The sequence below is a fragment of the Mercenaria mercenaria genome, chromosome 12, assembly GCF_021730395.1.
Source record: "Mercenaria mercenaria strain notata chromosome 12, MADL_Memer_1, whole genome shotgun sequence".
Taxonomy (NCBI): Eukaryota; Metazoa; Mollusca; class Bivalvia; order Venerida; family Veneridae; genus Mercenaria; species Mercenaria mercenaria.
In genome coordinates this window covers 44,715,909-44,739,268 of record NC_069372.1, presented here as the reverse complement: position 1 = coordinate 44,739,268, position 23,360 = coordinate 44,715,909, and the positions used below count along the sequence as shown (strand labels likewise).

Here is a 23,360-nt window from a genome sequence, read left to right as displayed (position 1 = left end):
AGCGTGGTGGGGCGGGGAGGGGGTTGGGGCATTTGCATCAGTTTTCGTTTTCAACAAGTTTCCTTTTTTGTCATTTCGGCAAGAAAAAAAATCTGTTACTGTATACTTTGAGCAAACTGCGCAAAAATAATATCAAATAAATACATAATTGCTAACATCTAGTTGTGCATACACTTATCGAACTATCTATACAAAGATCTAATTTCTGAATCTGTGCAAGAATATGAATGCAAACGTTATTCAAAACTCATTCGATATAAATGGATTGGATTTCTTACAGATTAAAATGGTTGGTGTAAAACTGAAAATTCAAGTTCAGTATTTTGATTTATAGCCAAAGTTTTGTCAAAACTTTACAGAAATCATCGAGTATTACATGAAAAGCATAAATCTTTAACGTCTGTTAAAGGTGGTCTGTCTTATCTGAGCAATTTTATGACATTTTTCCGTTTTTGAATTTTCTGTTGGAGATTTATTAAAAAAAAAACAGAAAAAAAAAACAATTACATAGAGTAAGATCCAAAAAAAAAAAATATTTCTTTTATATTCTGAATGAAATGTTGTAATTACCATCCTACAAATGAAAAATATTTTAAAAGCGCAATCAAGATAGGCAAAGGGAGGTAATAAAGAATTTAAAAACTTGCATTTCTAATGAATTTTAGCTAAAAATAAACTTTGTGACTTTCAACTGAATCTTTGACAATTATAATACAATAGTTCTTATATTCGTATTAATTTTTTAGGCAAATACTGTTTATTAAACTTACATTTATGCTAAAATAACTACCTGGACTGGAAATGAATACACCCAAGTAAAAGTCTAACGTGTTCTGAACACTGGAAATATCCCCACGTAAAAATCTAACATGTTCCGAACACTCGGTAAACACAATCGTGTAAGTAATCAGTTGTCAAGGTTTCGAAAAATATCCATTATTTGAACAAAATCTGATTAACGACCTTTAAAGAAAAGTCTCTTGAATTCAAATTCTACATAACATACGTCTGACAGATATCAATTTTGCAGCTAGACAAATACACAGTTGTGTGTTTTCTGAACCGTTTGAAGGATTTAAATGGAGCTCACACGACAAAATTGTGAGTACTTTCTGATATATTTTCATCATTACAATAAAAGAAAAAGAACTTTCATCATGTAAATAAGTTGAGTTATTTGTATTACTTAAGAAAATTGAAGGAGATCTTCTAAAGCGCGATTTACTCATCTTTATTTGATTAATTATTTCAGTAATATGTATTTGTCTATTAATGGTTTATAATTTTTGCCTTGGTCGTAGGCCTAGTGTTAACACGCTTGAGTGTCAATCTAAAGGTCCATGGTTCGAATCCTGGTCTCATGAGACACTGAGATGCGCGTTGCCCACCTAAAAGGCCATTACTGGTTCTTCCCAGGAAAGACGGCCTTCGCGTGTATCGGTGCTATACCCATTTGGCACATTGATAAACCAGATTGTTTATTCACAAACTTTCGGAACTAGGCTGAGTTAGGCGTATAAGTCTGTATGTAAAGGATCTTGCTATCTTTTCAAAGGGCTTTCTCTCGCTCAGTCCCTCTGGTCAAGTCGCTGAATGTCTATGCTAGTAGAGGATGAATGGCGACCTGTGAGGCTGCCACCTTTGAACATGTTTATCAAATAAAGGGTGCTATATGAATCTGGTTTAATAAATATATTTTAGATTAAGGGGGAGAAATGTCCATACACGTTATTTTATCTATATGAAAGACGACATCCAACCATTTATAATGCTGAAAGAATTTTAAAAAATGGACATCTTCATTGGCATAGGAGCGATTTCAAAGTGGGAGCGGTGAGGCATATGTGGGGTGTGTGTGTGGCGGTACGGCCAGCAAAATATACCCATATTTCCCTGATATTATTTGAATTTTTAGACAAAATAAGGGAGTTAAATTCAGTTCTCCTTACTAGTATTTCCCCATTTGTCAAATGACCATATAAAGCGCTTGCAAAGTCCTGTCCTTAAATACAATCTTCGTACTTAGAGGCACAACCAATGTTCATGGAACTAAAAAACAAAAAATGCCACGCTACATTTCATTTGCAAAAGTCCACAATATGTTTAAGAATTTGCGTTGTAGTTTTATTTTGCGAATTTTCATATAAGAATTTTCATATAACTGCGTTGAAAATTCGTCTTTAGTACATTTTCATCACGTGTTCAACTTGATTAACAGCACCAGTTTACACTGAAAACAATAGGAGTTATTCAGTTGTTGCGGCCAAATTTTCGAACGGCTCTAATGACAAAACCAGATCCTCTTTGACTGTTTTTGCTTTATACACCTGCGGCTGTATATCAAAATACTCGAGTTATTAATTTGTTTCAAACCAACCGCTAATTACATGGTTACAGTGGCGTCTTTCCATTCTTACTGTAAGTAGAGGACGACGTGAGGTGGAGCTGCGCAAATTATTTCATTCATAAACTGATTCTAACTAGAACCACCGAATTTCCATGCTAACTATATGAATAGAATTACTCAAATACAATGACTAATGACCTTATGCAATGTCATGCCAGTCGAGATTTTTCGCCTACCTATTGTTCTATGTGCTTAACTGAAACAGCGGGCATTGAACTTTAAAATTGTGTTATCCTTCTTTGCTTTACGACAAGTATGAGATGTTAATGTCGGTAAGACTTTTTTCTGTGTATACAAACAGCTATTTACTGCAGCTTAACAGATATTGGCGCGCAACTTTGATCTTCATAATTTGGGGCGGGGCGGGGCGGGGCGGGGCGTCTAAAGAAGCAAATAAAACTTACTTTGGCGCAGCTAATGGCTGAGGCAAGCTTATTAATTAAGTGGGGCATTAGGGATATACCCCTGTTTCTTTTAGTTTAGAATGGCAATGCCCTATTTGTCACTACCGCTTCTACTCCATTGACATAACCTGTCATAAGTAGCAAATGAATCTACCAGTTTTCATCTGTGATTTACACTTAGACGGAAGCCTGCAAAATATTCAAATCCCCCTAAAATACATGATGGATATGGTCGAGAAAAAGCTCAACATTTCTGCATAGTTTTGCGGTAATTGCAACAAATTGACAAATACGGACACAGAGATTGTCTGTAGTTAATACGAAATCCTGAACGAAAAACTAAGAATGACTGGGCTGGTAGCCAGTGGTATTGATGGAGCCCATTCCCTCTCAATAACATATGCGAACACCACAAAGAGTTTCGGGAAAATATTATAAGAAAACAAATTTCATTCGAAACTATGGGTAAATTATTCATTTTTCTGAAGGCGTAGTAATGATGTGTTTTCGAAAACTTCAAAGGGAAAATTATTTTAAACAATAATATGATGATAAATAATGAGACAGTACCAAGATAATTTTCGTTATATTGCCGTAGTTATATTATATAATAACAAAATTATTTAGATTGTTTCGTAAAGGATGTGATTTAGTAGAAGGATAATTGTTATTTACTCAAATATAAAGGGTTATGTAAATGGCAGAATATTAAACGTGCTCTCTCTGCTACCAAATCTATAAATTTCCCTCCTTAGGACCACAGCCCACCTACCTAACTTTATAGTCTCGATAAGTGTATATGTTAGCCATTTCCATTACTGAATTATCGTAAAATGTATTGCATCCTCTGCTCCAAAGCTGTCATAAATTTGACGGTGTTTCCTGCGTACACTTGCGAATACCCTGCATAATGAGCGCCCCTCTGCGTACACTTGCGAATACCCTGCTTAATGAGCGCCCCTCTGCGTACACTTGCGAATACCCTGCTTAATGAGCGCCCCTTTCAAGACTGTTTCGTTAGACTGAACATCACATCAACACAAGTTTGGGTCTTATGGTGGCTTCCCTGCTTTTCGTGGTGGAGGAAGACCCCAGGTACCCTCCTGACATTTAACATCAGAAACGGGCACTTGGGGATAATAGGTATTTTGTGACTCAGCTGGATAACTTCCTCACATGGAATAGTTCTACATCGCGAACGAGGTTTCGAACCCACCAAAGTGAGGGGAGTAGGGTAGTGATTCAATGCCAGCGACCTTAACCACTCGGCCACGAAGGTTCCCTCACTCCTAAGATAGGAGAAATGATAGAACGACAGCCACATTTAAAAACAAAGACTTAATAACCTCTAAGAAAATTATTTAAATTAAAAAAGTTCTTGAACTGAAACTCACTTTTTGATAACACTCCAAAATGTTCTGACAGTAAAGGACATTTAACCATTTTTACACAAAAAGATTGTTTAGGTCGATATCATAAACAACATTATTCATAAACACACAAAAAAAATAAACGCACACTATCCATAGAATATGAATATTTTTTCTGTAGGTACCCATCAGTGACATCGAGTTATAAGTGCTTTGTATCAAAATGTTAAATGAGATTGGCGGTTCTAGGGTTACTTAAAACAAAAATTACCCTCGAGGCATAAAAATGTGAAAACAACAAGTTGACAGCAAAACCGATTTCATGATTTATTTTGAGATGTATTTTGGTACAATGATAATTATTGTTTCCGGAAGTGTTGCCGCCTGTTGCACGTGACCATTGTCTGTTCTCAGAAGATGTATAAACTGCATTTCATGTAAAATAAATTGAACAAAACATCCTTTCATAGATAATTGAGAACAGTTATAAACAAAAATAAACTTGTTAACCGATCGAAATACACTCGATATGTCGCATTTCAAGGGATTGAGCATTTTACTTTGAGATAACCGAAATTCGACTTAGAATGATTTTTTTGTGCGTGTGCGTTTGGGACGATACTTCAAAAAGTCTTCGAGATTGCCGGAATTTTGAAATAAGCGAGTTTGAGGTATTGAGTTTCAACTGAATCTAAGATTTTGATACATTGCAAACTTGATAACGGTATTCTCGGCTAACCCCATCTAGTTTCTTGCTAAACACAGTTGTTACTTTCAATAACACCGTTTTTCATGACCTATATTCAAGGTCAAATATTGAAGGTCAGGTGAGCACCTCGTGATCATCCTGTCCTCCTTTAGATTATTACAAAATGTTTTATCTTCAGTCTCAGAGTTGTCGCAGAATTGTTAATTCCCCTCATTTTGTTTACGGTTTAGGGCGTCGTTTTGTTAGATTCCGGGTAATTAGCAACTCTTTTAATGTTGTATGGTAGGATAGGCTTAAAGTACGAAAAAAAATCATATACGGTAAGTATAAGTCTTGCGTCCAGTGGAGTTTCATGTGGTATACAGGGCGGGGTGTACAAACATAAGAAATTCATAAATAATTTGCAGGACAAAAACATAAAGGAGAGAAAACTTATGTAGCATGCTTGTAAATACAGAAACATGCACTCATTATTAAAAGAATAATGATACCAGTTATTTTAAAATAAAACAGCGGAATTATTTCGTAATTGATAGGTTTTAAGCGTTGGTGTGTTGAATGCTTCCGACAAGATATGCAGTTTTCTTTTTCACTTGAGAGGCATATAATTGCATCGAGTTTTAATCATACGTGAGCATAATACATTTGGCAGGAAATCTACTTGCCTTGCATGTTCTGAGAACAGTTTTGATAAGAGATTTATCTATTTTTCTTAAGCTTGATAGTCCATTTAAATGTAAGTTAGATGAACATTCTAAATAGAAGACAATCTTGACAGCAGCGTTTCATACATCTTGATACCACTGAGTGTAAATTGTGTTCATATATTGTCTTTGTGAGACAGTAAGCATACTAATATTACTTGATAAACCTGAGACAGATCTACCTTTTTAAAATGAGCGTTAAAGAACAATATAAGAAAACGTTGTGCTTTTTTTTTTTGCAAATCAGTGGCATCTGAATATTATATGGATATGATTTTGCGGCTACATACACTTGCAGTATGCGCTTTACCTGGACAAGAAACAATCATAATAAAAATAAATTATATCGATGATTTGTATATAAACAGCCAAAAGAAACGTTCTGGCATTGAAATTCTGACTGTGATACCGTTATTTGTTGGAGCAAATTTCATATCAAAAGCGCATTTTTCTTTTTAATTTCATGAAGAGCTAGTATAGGCTTAGATACGAATTTCCAAGTTTTAAGAATTCTGGTTATGGTATTATTTTATATTGTTATAGAATTACTGGTAAACACTTGAGGTTAGTATTATATTGTCTTACATATTTGAAAAAAGAAACAAAAACAAAACCGGATGGAGTTGCAAGGGTATACGATCATTTGCAACACGTGTAGTGATTGTCACTTGTTACGCCAATCACATGTGCAGGAAATCCGTTTCTTGTTTGATTGTTTCATTCAAGGAGAACTACATGTTTTGAGAAAAAACACAATCTTGAGCAGTTTTCTGGAAGGAAAATTTTCAGATTCATATATACATTAATTTTGTGATTTCACATAAACCTGTTTTTATTTTCTTATTAAGAATGATACATTCCAAAAGTCTACTTCTTAACTTTGAAATTACAATGACCTGTTTACCTGTAATTTTATTGACAAAAAGGAACTTTTATTCATTGACGTGAACTATTCATTGGTGTGAAATACAGAACAAATACAATTTATAAAATTCGCTAGTTTTATCTGAACCTCATCTATGCTTTGTTTTTATCACCCAACTTAACGCTTGAGTGAATGACATTTAATTAAGTAGTCAGACTTGTCTTTAAGGTAGTTCTTTACGTAGGATATTTAAATTAACCGGAAAAATAGCATAACGTCAATTATCCGGATAACGTAGAATAAGCCTGTGCTGTTATACGGAAATGAAAATCGTTTTATGAATTAATTGCAACCCGTGAGAAAATTTATCAAAACAACAACGTGACTAGCTTTTTAAAGATAAATATTACATCAAAATATTTGATACATTAAATAATTTCAAATAATGTCTTAAAATCCGCATGATGTGTCGTGTCGGTGTCATAAAATGTGGGCTGATAACGAGAATGTATTAATGTTTGTTTGTTTGTTTTTTGTTGTTGTTGTTGTTGCGGGGAGGGGGTTGGGGCATTTGCATCAGTTTTCGTTTTCAACAAGTTTCCTTTTTTTGTCATTTCGGCAAGAAAAAAAATCTCTTACTGTATACTTTGAGCAAACTGCGCAAAAATAATATCAAATAAATACATATCTGCTAACATCTAGTTGTGCATACACTTATCGAACTATCTATACAAAGATCTAATTTCTGAATCTGTGCAAGAATATGAATGCAAACGTTATTCAAAACTCATTCGAAATAAATGGATTGGATTTATTACAGATTAAAATGGTTGATGTAAAACTGAAAATTCAAGTTCAGTATTTTGATTTATAGCCAAAGTTTTGTCAAAACTTTACAGAAATCATCGAGTATTACATGAAAAGCATACAATCTCTAACCTCTGTTAAAGGTGGTCTGTCATATCTGAGCAATTTTATGACATTTTTCAGTTTTTGAATTTTCTGTTGGAGATTTATTAAAAAAAAAAAAAACAGAAAAAAAAAACTATTACATAGAGTAAGATCCAAAAAAAAATATTTCTTTTATATTCTGAATGAAATTTTGTAATTACCATCCTACAAATGAAAAGTATTTTAAAAGCGCAATCAAGATAGGCAGAGGGAGGTAATGAAGAATTTACAAACTTGCATTTCTGATGAATTTTAGCTAAAAATAAACTTTGTGACTTTCAACTGAATCTTTGACAATTATAATAAAATAGTTCTTATATTCGTATTAATTTTTTAGGCAAAGACTGTTTATTAAACTTACATTTATGCTGAAATAACTACCTGGACTGGAAATGAATACACCCACGTAAAAGTCTAAACGTGTTCCGAACACTGGAAATATCCCCACGTAAAAATCTAACATGTTCCGAACACTCGGTAAACACAATCGTGTAAGTAATCAGTTGTCAAGGTTTCGAAAGAAAGTACATTATTTGAACAAAATCTGATTAACGACCTTTAAAGAAAAGTCTCTTGAATTCAAATTTTACATAACATACGTCTGACAGATATCAATTTTGCAGCTAGACAAATACACAGTTGTGTGTTTTCTGAACCGTTTGAAGGATTTAAATGGAGCTCACACCACAAAATTGTGAGTACTTTCTGATATATTTTCATCATTACAATAAAAGAAAAAGAACTTTTATCATGTAAATAAGTTGAGTTATTTGTATTACTTAAGAAAATTGAAGGAGATCTTCTAAAGCGCGATTTACTCATCTTTATTTGATTAATTATTTCAGTAATATGTATTTGTCTATTAATGGTTTAAAATTTTTGCCTTGGTCGTAGGCCTAGTGTTAACACGCTTGACTGTCAATCTAAGGTCCATGGTTCGAATCTGGTCTCATGAGACACTGAGATGCGCGTTGCCCACTAAAAGGCCATTACTGGTTCTTCCCAGGAAAGACGGCCTTCGCGTGTATCGTGCTATACCCATTTGGCACATTGATAAACCAGATTGTTTATTCACAACTTTCGGAACTAGGCTGAGTTAGGCGTATAAGTCTGTATGTAAAGGATCTTGCTATCTTTTCAAAGGGCTTTCTCTCGCTCAGTCCTCTGGTCAAGTCGCTGAATGTCTGTGCTAGTAGAGGATGAATGGCGACCTGTGAGGCTGCCACCTTTGAAAATGTTTATCAAATAAAGGGTGCTATATGAATCTGGTTTAATAAATATATTTTAGATTAAGGGGGAGAAATGTCCATACACGTTATTTTATCTATATGAAAGACGACATCCAACCATTTATAATGCTGAAAGAATTTTAAAAAATGGACATCTTCATTGGCATAGGAGCGATTTCAAAGTGGGAGCGGTGAGGCATATGGGGGGGGGGGGGGGGGGCGGTACGGCCAGCAAAATATACCCATATTTCCCTGATAATATTTGAATTTTTAGACAAAATAAGGGAGTTAAATTCAGTTCTCCTTACTAGTATTTAACCATTTGTCAAATGACCATATAAAGCGCTTGCAAAGTCCTGTCCTTAAATACAATCTTCGTACTTAGAGTCACAACCAATGTTCATGGAACTAAAAAACAAAAAAAGCCACGCTACATTTCATTTGCAAAAGTCCACAATATGTTTAAGAATTTGCGTTGTAGTTTTATTTTGCGAATTTTCATATAACTGCGTTGAAAATTTGTCTTTAGTACATTTTCATCACGTGTTCAACTTGATTAACAGCACCAGTTTACACTGAAAACAATAGGAGTTATTCAGTTGTTGCGGTCCAATTTTCGAACGGCTCTAATGACAAAACCAGATCCTCTTTGACTGTTTTTGCTTTATACACCTGCGGCTGTATATCAAAATACTCGAGTTATTAATTTGTTTCAAACCAACCGCTAATTACATGGTTACAGTGGCGTCTTTCCATTCTTACTGTAAGTAGAGGACGACGTGAGGTGGAGCTGCGGAAATTATTTCATTCATAAACTGATTCTAACTAGAACCACCGAATTTCCATGCTAGCTATATGAATAGAATTACTCAAATACAATGACTAATGACCTTATGCAATGTCACGCCAGTCGAGATTTTTCGCCTACCTATTGTTCTATGTGCTTAACTGAAACAGCGGGCATTGAACTTTACAATTGTGTTATCCTTCTTTGCTTTACGACAAGTATGAGATGTTAATGTCGGTAAGACTTTTTTCTCTGTATACAAACAGCTATTTACTGCAGCTTAACAGATATTGGCGCGCAACTTGATCTTTAAAATTTGGGGCGGGCGGGCGGGGCGGGGCGTCTAAAGAAGCAAATAAAACTTCTTTGGCGCAGCTAATGGCTGAGGCAAGCTTATTAATTAAGTGGGGATTAGGGATTACCCCTGTTTCTTTAGTTTAGATGGCAATTCCCTATTTGTCACTAACCGCTTCTTCTCCATTGACTTAACCTGTCATAAGTAGCAAATGAATCTCCCAGTTTTCATCTGTGATTTACCTTAGAGGAAGCCTGCAAAATTTATTCAAATCCCCCTAAAATACATGATGGATTGGTCGAGAGAAAGCTCAACATTTCTGCATGGTTTTGCGGTAATTGCAACAAATTGACAAATACGGACACAGAGATTGTCTGTATTAATACGAAATCCTGAACGAAAAACTAAGATGACTGGGCTGGTAGCCAGTGGTTTTGATGGAGCCCATTCCCTCTCAAAACATATGCGAACACCACAAAGAGTTTCGGGAAAATATTATAAGAAACAAATTTTATTCGAAACTATGGGTAAATTATTCATTTTTCTGAAGGGTAGTAATGATGTGTTTTCGAAACCTCAAAGGGAAAATTATTTTAAAAAAATAATATGATGATAAATAATGAGACAGTACCAAGATAATTTCGTTATATTTCCGTAGTTATATTATATAATAACAAAAAATTTTTTAGTTGTTACGTAAAGGATGTGATTTAGTAGAAAGGATAATTGTTTTTTACTCAAATATAAAGGGTTATGTAAATGGCAGAATATTAAACGTGCTCTCTCTACTACCAAATCTATAAATTTCCCTCCTTAGGACCACAGCCCACCTATCTAACCTGATAGTCTCGATAAGTGTATATGTTAGCTTTTTCCATTACTGAATTATCGTAAAATGTATTGCATCCTCTGCTCCAAAGCTGTCATAAATTTGACGGTGTTTCCTGCGTACACTTGCGAATACCCTGCATAATGAGCGCCCCTCTGCGTACACTTGCGAATACCCTGCTTAATGAGCGCCCCTCTGCGTACACTTGCGAATACCCTGCTTAATGAGCGCCCCTTTCAAGACTGTTTCGTTAGACTGAACATCACATCAACACAAGTTTGGGTCTTATGGTGGCTTCCCTGCTTTTCGTGGTGGAGGAAGACCCCAGGTACCCTCCTGACATTTAACATCAGAAACGGGCACTTGGGGATAATAGGTATTTTGTGACTCAGCTGGATAACTTCCTCACATGAAATAGTTCTACATCGCTAACGAGGTTTCGAACTCACCAAAGTGAGGGGAGTAGGGTAGTGATTCAATGCCAGCGACCTTAACCACTCGGCCACGAAGGTTCCCTCACTCCTAAGATAGGAGAAATGATAGAACGACAGCCACATTTAAAAACAAAGACTTAATAACCTCTAAGAAAATTATTTAAATTAAAAAAGTTCTTGAACTGAAACTCACTTTTTGATAACACTCCTAAATGTTCTGACAGTAAAGCATATTTAACCATTTTTACACAAAAAGATTGTTTAGGTCGATATCATAAACAACATTATTCATAAACACACAAAAAAAAAATAAACGCACACTATCCATAGAATATGAATATTTTTTCTGTAGGTACCCATCAGTGACATCGAGTTATAAGTGCTTTGTATCAAAATGTTAAATGAGATTGGCGGTTCTAGGGTTACTTAAAACAAAAATTACCTTCGAGGCATAAAAATGTGAAAACAAAAAGTTGACAGCAAAACCGATTTCATGATTTTATTTTGAGATGTATTTTGGTACAATGATAATTATTGTTTCCGGAAGTGTAGCCGCCTGTTGCACGTGACCATTGTCTGTTCTCAGAAGATGTATAAACTGCATTTCATGTAAAATAAATTGAACAAAACATCCTTTCATAGATAATTGAGAACAGTTATAAACAAAAATAAACTTGTTAACCGATCGAAATACACTCGATATGTCGCATTTCAAGGGATTGAGCATTTTACTTTGAGATACAAAATCACTGAAATTTTGTCGTGTCTTTGACGATACTTCAAAGTCTTCGGAATTGCGAATTTTGAAATAAGCGAGTTCGAGGTATTGAGTTTCAACTGAATCTAAGATTTTGATACATTGCAAACTTGATAACGGTATTCTCGGCTAACCCCATCTAGTTTCTTGCTAAACACAGTTGTTACTTTCAATAACACCGTTTTTCATGACCTATATTCAAGGTCAAATATTGAAGGTCAGGTGAGCGCCTCGTGATCATCCTGTCCTCCTTTAGATTATTACAAAATGTTTTATCTTCAGTCTCAGAGTTGTCGCAGAATTGTTAATTCCCCTCATTTTGTTTACGGTTTAGGGCGTCGTTTTGTTAGATTCCGGGTAATTAGCAACTCTTTTAATGTTGTATGGTAGGATAGGCTTAAAGTATGAAAAAAAATCATATACGGTAAGTATAAGTCTTGCGTCCAGTGGAGTTTCATGTGGTATACAGGGCGGGGTGTACAAACATAAGAAATTCATAAATAATTTGCAGGACAAAAACATAAAGGAGAGAAAACTTATGTAGCATGCTTGTAAATACAGAAACATGCACTCATTATAAAAAGAATAATGATACCAGTTATTTTAGAATAAAACAGCGGAATTATTTCGTAATTGATAGGTTTTAAGCGTTGGTGTGTTGAATGCTTCCGACAAGATATGCAGTTTTCTTTTTCACTTGAGAGGCATATAATTGCATCGAGTTTTAATCATACGTGAGCATAATACATTTGGCAGGAAATCTACTTGCCTTGCATGTTCTGAGAACAGTTTTGATAAGAAATTTATCTATTTTTCTAAAGCTTGATAGTACATTCAAATGTAAGTTAGATGAACATTCTAAATAAAAAACAATCTTGACAGCAGCGTTTCATACATCTTGATACCACTGAGTGTAAATTGTGTTCATATATTGTCTTTGTCAGACAATAAGCATACTAATATTACTTGATAAACCAGAGACAGATCTACCCTTTTAAAATGCGCGTTAAAGAACAATATAAGAAAACTTTGTGCTTTTTTGCAAATCAGTGACATCTGAATATTATATGGATACGATTTTGCGGCTAAATACACTTGCAGTATGCGCTTTATCTGGACAAGAAATTTAACAATCATAATAAAAATAAATTATATCGATGATTTGAATATAAACAGCCGCAAGAAACGTTCTGGCATTGAAATTCTGACCGTGATACCGTTATTTGTTGGAGCAAATTTCATATCAAAAGCGCATTTTTCTTTTTAATTTCATGAAGAGCTTGTATAGGCTTAGATACGCATTTCAAAGTTTTAAGAATTCTGGTTATGGTATTATTTTATATTGTTATAGAAATACTGGTAAACACTTGAGGTTGATATTATATTGTCTTACATATTTGAAAAAAGAAACAAAAACAAAACCGGGTGGAGTTGCAAGGGTATACGATCACTTGCAACACGTGATCCTCTAGTTGAATAATGATTGTCACTTGTTACGCCAAACATATGTGCAGGAAATCCGTTTCTTGTTTGATTGTTTCATTCAAGGAGTACTACATGTATTGAGAAAAAAACACAATCTTGAGCAGTTTCCTGGAAGGAAAACTTTCAGATTCATATATACATTAATTTTGGGATTTCACATAAACTTGTTTTTTTTCTTATTAAGAATGATACATTCAAAAAGTTTACTTCTTAACTTTGAAATTACAATGACCTGTTTACTTGTAATTTTATTGACAAAAAGGAACTTTTATTCATTGACGTAAACTATTCATAGGTGTGAAATACAGAACAAATACAATTTATAAAATTCGCTAGAGAGAAACTGAAGTCAGAATAACTAACTAACTTACCAGTGTGCAAAATCGCAACAGCGGGTATGTGTGTGTATATAAGTTTATTTATAGTCGTCACCAGTTACCAATATGGGCGATTCTCAAAAAAAAACTGTTAGTAATGTTAGTAGGAGGACAGTGCAAGATAGTCAAGACGCTCCAATTCCAGAAGCTTCCCTGGTTCTTTAACGTGCTAGGTGTAAAGCACCTATATTCGGATAGTTGACATATAGCCTATTTATAAGTGAAAGCAGTCTAGTTACGTAACAGCGGAGTATTTTGGAAAGCTGATATGGATAATCAGGTAACGACATCTCATAATTTTAGCGTATTACAATGGGTTAGTTCAGCATGAAAATAACACGGCCTCTGACTTGAGGTTACACGTCCCTAACCACTAAATTATTGGTTCGAATCTCATCAGTGCCGAATACGTTCATACGAAAAAACAAAACCAAAACAAAACATTCGCCTGGCTAGTCGAGAAAACAATAGGTCTACCCGAATACCCTTAAGTGCAGAAAATAGCGCATCCGGGGGCTCATGGTATGCTTCTATATTAGTTAAGCTATACAAACCTGTCGTCATATCACCTTAACTGTATGAACGTCATTAAACCCAATACAACAAATAGAACAGAAGTGAATGCAGGCCAACAATTGTTTTTACAGCACCCCGATTATCTCGAGCGTGATACAGGTTTCTAAAAGTCCAAGAATAGCTTTGCTTACAGTAGTTTCATTCGCAGACGTAAGTGCACGTGATCGCTCTTAATTCTCAACCTCTTATATTAGCTCTAATAGGAAGAACAAGCGGTTCAAGGTAGAAGAAACATACATTCTTCCTAAAAAAACTTTATAAATGCTTCAAGACGAACACAAGAAAGCATTATTTCGATCCTTTGCACAAGAATAATTTACACGGATGTTGTTTTTATGTTGATTTAAGGTAATGAAAATTCACATTTTGTTCCTCAAAATGAAATTCTATTGCCATGGCAACCACTATAAAATCCATTATACTTCTGTCCTATGTTGACTAAGATATTATCACACGCATTTATTACTAATTCGGAATTTATGAAAGAAAAACATTCAAGTTAAGTAGTTAAGTTAAGGTATATTATTGTAGGATAAATGAACTGTTTTACACAAGCATCGAAAATATGCAATTATTGGATGTTGTAGTAATTATTAATTCTATTTTTCATATAACACAGAAATATTGGGGGCTCTGAAAAAAGATGTTTTTTTTTTTCATTTAAAAATGCAATAAAAATACAATAAAACAGACCACTGAAACGATTATTTTAATCAAACATTAAAGAAGAATTAGATAACATGAATATCATAATTTTATTATTATTATTATCATTATTATTATTATTATGTTTGCAGAAAATTGCAGTTTAGATAGCAAGGAATAAAAGGTTCATTGGGTGTGCATGGGTACTTGAAATTTAATGCACGCAAATCTATACACAAAATCATAGAAATTATAAAGTTAAATAGGAAACATAACATTTTGATATGCCATATTTATTTGAAAGTGCTTAAGATGCAAAACAGATTCAGTTCTCCTTACTAATATTCCCCAGTATAAAGCGCTTACAAAGGCTTGTCCTTGATACAGTCCAACCAATGTTCCTTGGAACTGAAAAAATACAAATCTTCATGCTGCATTTCATTTGCAAAAGTCTATAATATGTAAAATTATTTGAATTGTGATTTTTTTTCTGCGAATTTTCATATAATTGCGTCGAAAATTCGTTCTTAGTCCATTGTCATCACGAGTTCAACTTGATTTACAGCACTAGTTTGCACTGAAAACAATAGGAGTTATTCGGTTGTTGCAGCCCAATTTTCGAACGGCTTTAATGTCAAAACCAGATCCGCTTTGACTGTTTTTTGCTTTATAATGTGGCTGTATATCAAAATACTCGAGTTATTAATTTGTTCGTAGGTTTGTATTTCAAACCAACCGCTAATTACACGGTTACATTTTTACGGTTTCCATTCTTACTGTAAGTAGAATACGACGCTGCCGAAATTATTTCATTCATAAACTGATACTAACTAGAACCAACCACCGAATTTCCATGCTAACTATATGAATAGAATTACTCATATACAATGACTAATGACCTTATGCAATGTCATGCTAGTGGAGATTTTTCGCCTACCTATTGTTCTTTGTGCTTAACTGCAACTGCGGGCATTGAACTTTAAAATTTTGTTATCGTTCTTTGCTTAACGACAGGTATGATACAACATGGATGTTAATGTCTGTAAGACATGTAAGAGCCCACTCCCTCTCAATAACATATGCGATCAACACGAAGAGTTTTGGGAAAATAACATAAGAAAACATAATTCATTCGAAACTACGAGTAAATTATTCATTTTTCTGAAGGCGTAATAATGATATGTTTTCGCAAACTTCAAAGGGAAACTTACTTTGAACAATAATACATATCAACGTATATGATATATAACGAGACAGTACCAAGATAACTTTCGTTACATTGTTTGTTTTATACATTCAGTATACTACCGTATACCATTGTAAATTGTTACATTTTACAATAATTATTTTTTGGGGATTGTTTCGTAAAGGATGTGCTTTAGTAGAATAGTAACAGTTATTTACTCAAATATAAAGGTTTATTGGAATAGCAGAATATTAAAAGTGACTCTGCTACCAAATCTATAAATTGCCCTCCTTAGGACCACAACCCACCTTGTAACAATATCCTACCTAACCTGATAGTCTCGATATATGTATACATGGGAACCCACAATGGTGAGGGGAGCGGGTCGTGATTCAATGTCAGCGACCTTAACCACTCGACCACGAAGGTCTTCTCTCTCCTAAGATACTAGAAATAATAATCACACATAGAATGGCGGCCACATTTAAAACCAAAGGCATTATGTGCCTTTAAGAAAAAATATCTAAATTAAAAACGTTCTTAAACTGAAATTCGATTTTGATGACACTCTCAGATGTCCTGTTGATAAAGCATATTTAACCATTTTTACACAGTCGATATCATAAACAACCTTTGTTCATAACGGTAAAAACCCTCATAAGCACACACTATCCAAATCATTTTTTCTGTACGTACCCATCAGTGACATCAAGTTATAAGTGCTTTGTAGCAAAATGTTAACTGAGACTGACAGTTCGCGGGAATCTTAAAAAAGAAAAACAATATACTTGAGGCATAAAAACTTGATCCAGCATATTATGATAAACAAAACGTTGATAACAAAACTGTTTTCATAATTTTGTTTTGAGATGTATTTTGGTACAATGATAATTATTGTTTCCTGAAGTGTAGTCGCCTGTTGCACGTGACCATTGTCTGTTCTCAGAAGATGTATAAACTTCCTTTAATGTAGTTATACTTTGTGGGGGGGGGGGGGGGGGGGGGGGGGGGCTAAAGTATAACTGTAGAAAAAAGTACTTTCTTTCAAAGATAACAGTTACAAACAAAAATAAACATGTTAACCAGTTAAAATACACTCGATATCTCCTATTTCAAGTGATCGAGCGTTTCACTTCGAGATAACCGAAATTCGCCTTAAAATGATATTTTGTGCGTGTGTTTTCGGGACGATTCTTCTAAAGGTCTTCGAGATAGCCGGAAATTTTGAGATAAGCGAGTTCGAGATCTCGAGTTTCAACTGTATCCAAGATAATAATTAATGAAGGGGTCCGTGCATAAAGGTACCTATCTCCATTTTTCGTCAAAATGGAGCTGGACCTTTATGGCATAAAAGAACATTCCTCACCTGATTACATCCCCCCCACCCCCCACACATACCCAACCCCACCCCCTACCTCAGCAGCATATTCTTCTGTTTAAGAGTAAGAAATGGTATTTCACGTATGCAACATTTGGCCTAACTCCACAATGATGCGCAGATCAAGCTTATCAGTTTTAAAACATGGTTTTAATGCAACAGTGGTCCAACAACGCTTAAAAAAACCTATCAGTTGCAAAATAATTCCGCTGTTTTCTTCTAAAATAATTGGTATCATTATTCTTTCAATGGACTTAGAACCCTTGTTGCATAAACATAATCGACAAAAACAACATTTTTTTTTTTTTGGTTATAAAATGATAAAGATAGTACAAAATACACGAAACTTGGTAATTATATAACTATTTAAATAGTAAACAATCTATAGCCGCAATTATTTTGGGAAATATGACACTTTACCGAAATTTTAAAAAAATGCATTTTTCCCAACATTTTAACTAAATGGAAAAAATGGAAATAGTTACCTCTTCGATTTTGATACAATGCGAACTTGGCAGCAGTTTTCACTTGTAACTTTGAAAGTTCTTGTCCATCTAGTTTCTTACTAAGACAAATATTACGTTCAATAACACCGTTTTTCATGACCTGTCATCCTGTCCTTTATTAGATTATTACAAAATGTTTTATCTTCAGTCTCAGATTTGTCACAGACTGGCTAATTCCCCTCATTTGTTTACGTTTTAGGGCGTCGCTTTGTGAGATTCCGGATAATTAGCAACTCTTTTAATGTTGTATGGTAGGAAAGGCTTAATGTATCTAAAAATCATATACAGTAGTTATAAGTCTTGCTTCCAGTGGCGTTTCATGTGGTATAGAGGGTGGAGTGTACAAACATAAGTAATCGCAGGACAAAAACATAAAGGAGAGAAAACTTATGTAGCATGCTTGTAATTACTGAAACATGCACTGATTATTATAAGAATAATGATACCAATTATTTTAGAAGAAAACAGTCGAATTATTTTGCAACTGATAGGTGTTTAAGCGTTGGTGTGTTGAATGCTTCCGACAAGAAATACAGTTTTCTTATTCACTTGAGAGGCATATAATTGCATTGATTTTTTTATCATTTGTGAGTGTAATTTACATTTGGCAGGAAATGTATTTGTCGTTCACCTAATTCTTATGTTTATGTCATTACTTTTTTATCTAGCATGTTTTCGGAATACTTTTGACAACACACTTGCTTATTTTTTATAGCTTGGTACTATTTAAACGCGTATTGTATTGATGTGTATATTTTAAACTGAAAAAAAACAAAAGCAAAAAACAAGAAAAAAAAACAAAAAAAAACAACAACAAAACAAATTTACAGCAGCGTGTCTTGATACCACTGAGTGTATATTGTGTTTATAATTATATTTTGTCAGACAGTAAGCATACTTTTATTAATACAACATGGAATATACTTAATACTTCGTAGACAGACCTATCTTTTTCATGTGCATTCCATAACAATATAAGAAAACGTGCTTTTTCGTACATCTCAATATTAGATCTATGTCATATATGTACACGATTTTGTAGCTAGATGCACCTGGACTAGAAACAGTCAAAACACATTCATCTTTTGTATATAAACAGCCACAAGAAACGTTCTGGCGTTAGCATTGTCATTATTTGTTGGAGCAAATTTCATATCAAAAGATTAAATTACATGATGAGCTTAGTATACGCGTATATATGAATTTTAAAGATTTAAGAATTCTGGTTATGATGTCATTTTATTGAGTCGGCTAAAGGCTGAAAGCCTTTTGACGAGTCCTTGCTGTTCAGCGATTCTGTAAATGGACCGAATAACACGTGAAGGGATGTAGTTCCATTAGATTTTTCAAACTTCAAACAGTTCACTGCATGAATGAAGTTAAGTTGTGTCAATTCCCTTTGCTATGACCAATATACGATGTAATCTGTCATATTTATGACTTGTAATTGTGCAATACTCGAATGTAACTCATTAAGCATAAATAAGCAATTTAAGAATTGCGCAGGCTTACAAAGCTTGAGTAACATCCAGCGAAAGACAAAAAATAGTTCCACAGGGCTCCAGATAAGATGCATATTAGCGTAAATTACGTATAGAAATAATGCAAATACGTATGTCAAATAATTTCTAAGCGTATAAAAACGTATATAGAATTACAGAAACGCACACAATGCTTTTTTAAAAACAAAATCTGAATCGTCTGGATGCGTTAGGTAACATAGCCGATCAGCCTTAATTCTACAACATTGAACGTAAACACGCATCGGATGATTTCTATAAACTTTGCGTGGGTTGAATTTTGCAGTCAGTAAACGGATAAATTATCGGAAGAAGAAGCTCTTACTGGTTTGTTTAGTTACTACCGATATTAAAGATGATTTTAATTCTTATTTTTCGAGAAATAAACAAATCGGCGAAACATTAAATTGTATTTTCTTGTAGTTTTTGAAATCAAAAGTAGATCGTCTATGTTTGGCTGCTTTCACGAAACGAAACAACTTTTTTATGAAAAGATTTAAATAAGAGGTAATTTAACCGTAAACTTCACTGTCAGATACTGCCAATTGCTGCTAAATGTCTTCGTATCATCACAATTTGTAAAATATATTGTTGAAACTGGGAAAAGTGTAATCGTACGATATATATGTGGTAATATCGAGCTGGTATGAAATTAGAAAAACTAAACACTGAACGGTGACTTACTGTCAGTATATCAATCATTAGCCGACTCAGGCCCTTCAGGCCTTTGATATCGTTATTAAAAATACGGTAAACCTGTAGATGAATTATACTGTCTGATACATTGAAAAAAAAACAAAAAAACCAATGGTTACGAGTCATTTGCAAGTTGAATAAATATGTCAATCGTTGTCACCGCTGTGCAGGAAATCCGTTTTTTGTTGTTTCGTCAGTGGACTACGAGAAAAAACAACAACTTCAGCATTTCTGAAGGAAAACTTCGATCCTAATCCATTAGTTTAGATTCAATACACATTATTGATATAATGATTCATTACAAAGTTACTCATAACTTGAAATAGTGCCGTCTGTTTTGATTTTCATAGACAAGAAGGAATTTTCGAGAAAAAACCAACAATCTTCAGCAGTTTCCTGGAAGGAAAACTTTCAGATTCCTATATCCATTAGTTTTATGATTTCACATACACCTGATTTATTCTGAAATAATAATGATTCATTACAAAGTTTACTTCATAACTTTGAAATTAAGTGCCCTGTTTACTTATAATTTCATAGACAAAAAGGAAATTTTATTCATTCGCATGAACTTTTCATTGGTGTGAAAAAACAACAACAAAAATTAATACAATTATTAAATTCGCTAGAGAGAAACTGAAATCAGAATAACTGAAAACTAACTTACGAGTGTGCAAAATCGCAACAGCGGACATATAGCCTATTTACATGGGAGGGCAGTCTAGTTATTAAGTACAGGAATTCTGACAGATATGATGAAAATTACAGATATGTGTGATACACCGTAACAGCGGAGTGCTTTGGAAAGCTGCCGATGGATTATCAGGTAACGAGATATCATAATTTTAGCTTATTACAACGGGTTCAGCATAAATATAACACGGCCTCTGACTTAAGATCACTTAATTTGTCACTACATTATTAGTTTGAAACCTCATCAGTGCCGAATACGTTCATACGAAAAAAACAAAACGAACAACATTCGCCTGGCTAGTCGAGTAAATCATAGGTCTACCCGGGTATCCTTTTGTGCATAAGTGCGTTAGGGGCCCTTCTATGTCAGTAAAGCTGACCTGTCGTCATATCACCATATCTGTATGAATGTCATTAAACCCAACACAACAAATAGAACTGAAGTGAATGCATGCCAACCATTGTTTTTACTGTACGCCGATTATTTCGTTAGAAATGGAGCCAGTGTCATACAAGTGTCTAAAGTACCAAGAACAGTTGTGCATGGTATTTTAAGCTCAGCATTATAAAATATGTTGGATCAAAACTATTCGGATACCCTTTCGCTGACAAACGATATTTGGCAACGTAATCTTTTCAGTATTTGTTCGAGTTCAACATGATTTTCAGCTTCTTCAGCCTTTATTTCTCGGTTCCGTCAGTCAAGCTTTGAACAGTGTTATGATATTTGCTTATTGTGTCACTATGTCAAATTGATAAAGTTAAGATCAAAGCTTCAAGAATATCAATTTATCAGATAAGGCTTATTAGCAGTCGCATTTGGTACAGATACCGGTAGTTCATTTTTTACATCCGCAAGATAAATTACTAGATTAGAGCGATTCGGATTTTATAATTGTACAAGCATTGGCATATGTAGGATTTCATTCATTATTTCAGTGTTTGGTGTTATAATAATTTTCTAGCAGTTTACGTTCAAAATGTACTTGTAAAACCGAAATCAAACGTTAACATGTAGGTTAACATGCAGACACTGATTACAGTAGTTTCTTTCAGTGGTTTCCAACCGCAGACGTAAGCGCACGTGAACGCTCTTTATTCTCAACCTCTTATATTAGTTGTAATAGAAAGAACACCAGGTTCAAGGCAGAAAAACTTACATTCTTTATAAAAAAAGCTTCATAAATGCTCAAAGACGAAGACGAGGAAGTATTATTTCGATCCTTTCTACAAAAATGATTTACAAGGATGTTGCGTCATGTTGATTTAAGGCAAGGAAAATTCAAATTTTGTATCTCAAAATGAAATTCAATTGCCATGGCAACCACAATATAAATCCATTATACTACTATCCTGTGTTGACTTAGATATTATCATACGCATTTATTAATAATTCAGAATTAATGAAAGAAAAACAGTACAGTAAAGTTAAGTAGTAAAGCAATGGTATATTATTGTTGGAGAAATTAACTGTTTTACACGAGCAATAATTGTCGAAAATATGTAATTATTTGATGCTGTATTAATTATTTGATTCTGTTTTAGTATCACACAGAAATATTTGGGGCTCTGAAAATAGATAATGGCTTTTATTCAAGAAAAAAATCTAATAAAACAGGCTACTGAAACACTTATTTTAATCAGACATTAAAGAAGAATTATATAGCATAAATATCATATTTTATTATTATTATTATTGTTATGTTTGCAGAAAATTGCAGTTTTGATAGCAAGGAATAAATTTTGCATTGGGTGTGCATGGATACTAGGAATTTACTGCAAGCAAATTATACATAAAATCATAGAAATTATAAAGCTAAATAGGAAACATTCTGGTTTGTCATAATTATTTCTTTTACTTCTAAAAATAGTCTCAGTGTCTCATGTACCTTTCATATGTGGTAGTTTTATGCTTTAAATGCCATCGCATGTGATGATTTTTCATATTTTCATTAATAACGAAATTGTAGTTGTCTGTCTATCAAACTTCCTAACTATCCTCTACTAAATTGCATGACACTTTTTCCACAAAATGTCATAACTATGTTTCTGTCAAATACTATGCCTCTCTTTGTACCAAATGACATAACTGACTGTCAAATATCATGAAATGATATAACCGTTTCGCTATAACTGACAAAGCTCATGTTGGTATCAAACTCCTTTCTTTATAAAATGAAATCACTAATTTTGCGTTAAATTATACCACTGTTTGTATCAGCAGGTATGGTTCTCTGTGTATCTGATATTGCAACTTATGTTTTGTCAAATGAAATACTACCTCTTTTTATCAAATGTCAAACCCTCTCTTCTGTTTTTTTTTTCTGTTCTTTCTTCATGAAATTGGTCTTTGTATGAAATGACATAGCACCTCTTTGTATCAAATGTCACAGCCCCTCTTCTGTTTTTCCTCTTGTATCATAAAGCCATGGCTCTTTGTATATGTGTTCATGTAAAGCAGTAAAAGTAGTAAAACATACTTGTTGAAAAACGTAGGTTCGGGTGAGGGGGTTTATACTCCATTGATAAAATACACTTTAATTCCAATTTTCAATGT

At 33.9% G+C, this 23,360-nt stretch overlaps 1 protein-coding gene across 2 annotated transcripts in view; it reads left to right on the top strand.

The window, feature by feature from the left end:
* Positions 1-23,360, top strand: part of LOC123533315 (potassium voltage-gated channel protein Shaw-like) — a 127,756-nt gene that overhangs the window by 5,758 nt on the left and 98,638 nt on the right. Inside the window, exon 1 of one of the 2 annotated variants that reach the window (XM_053519920.1) lies at positions 20,542-20,936. The exons of the other annotated variant lie outside the window; for it this stretch is intronic. Within the exon in view, the coding sequence (XP_053375895.1) occupies positions 20,925-20,936 (12 nt within the window). The 5' untranslated portion in view covers positions 20,542-20,924. Of the gene's footprint in view, positions 1-20,541; positions 20,937-23,360 lie in introns of those variants that run through there. 2 annotated transcript variants of the gene reach the window in all.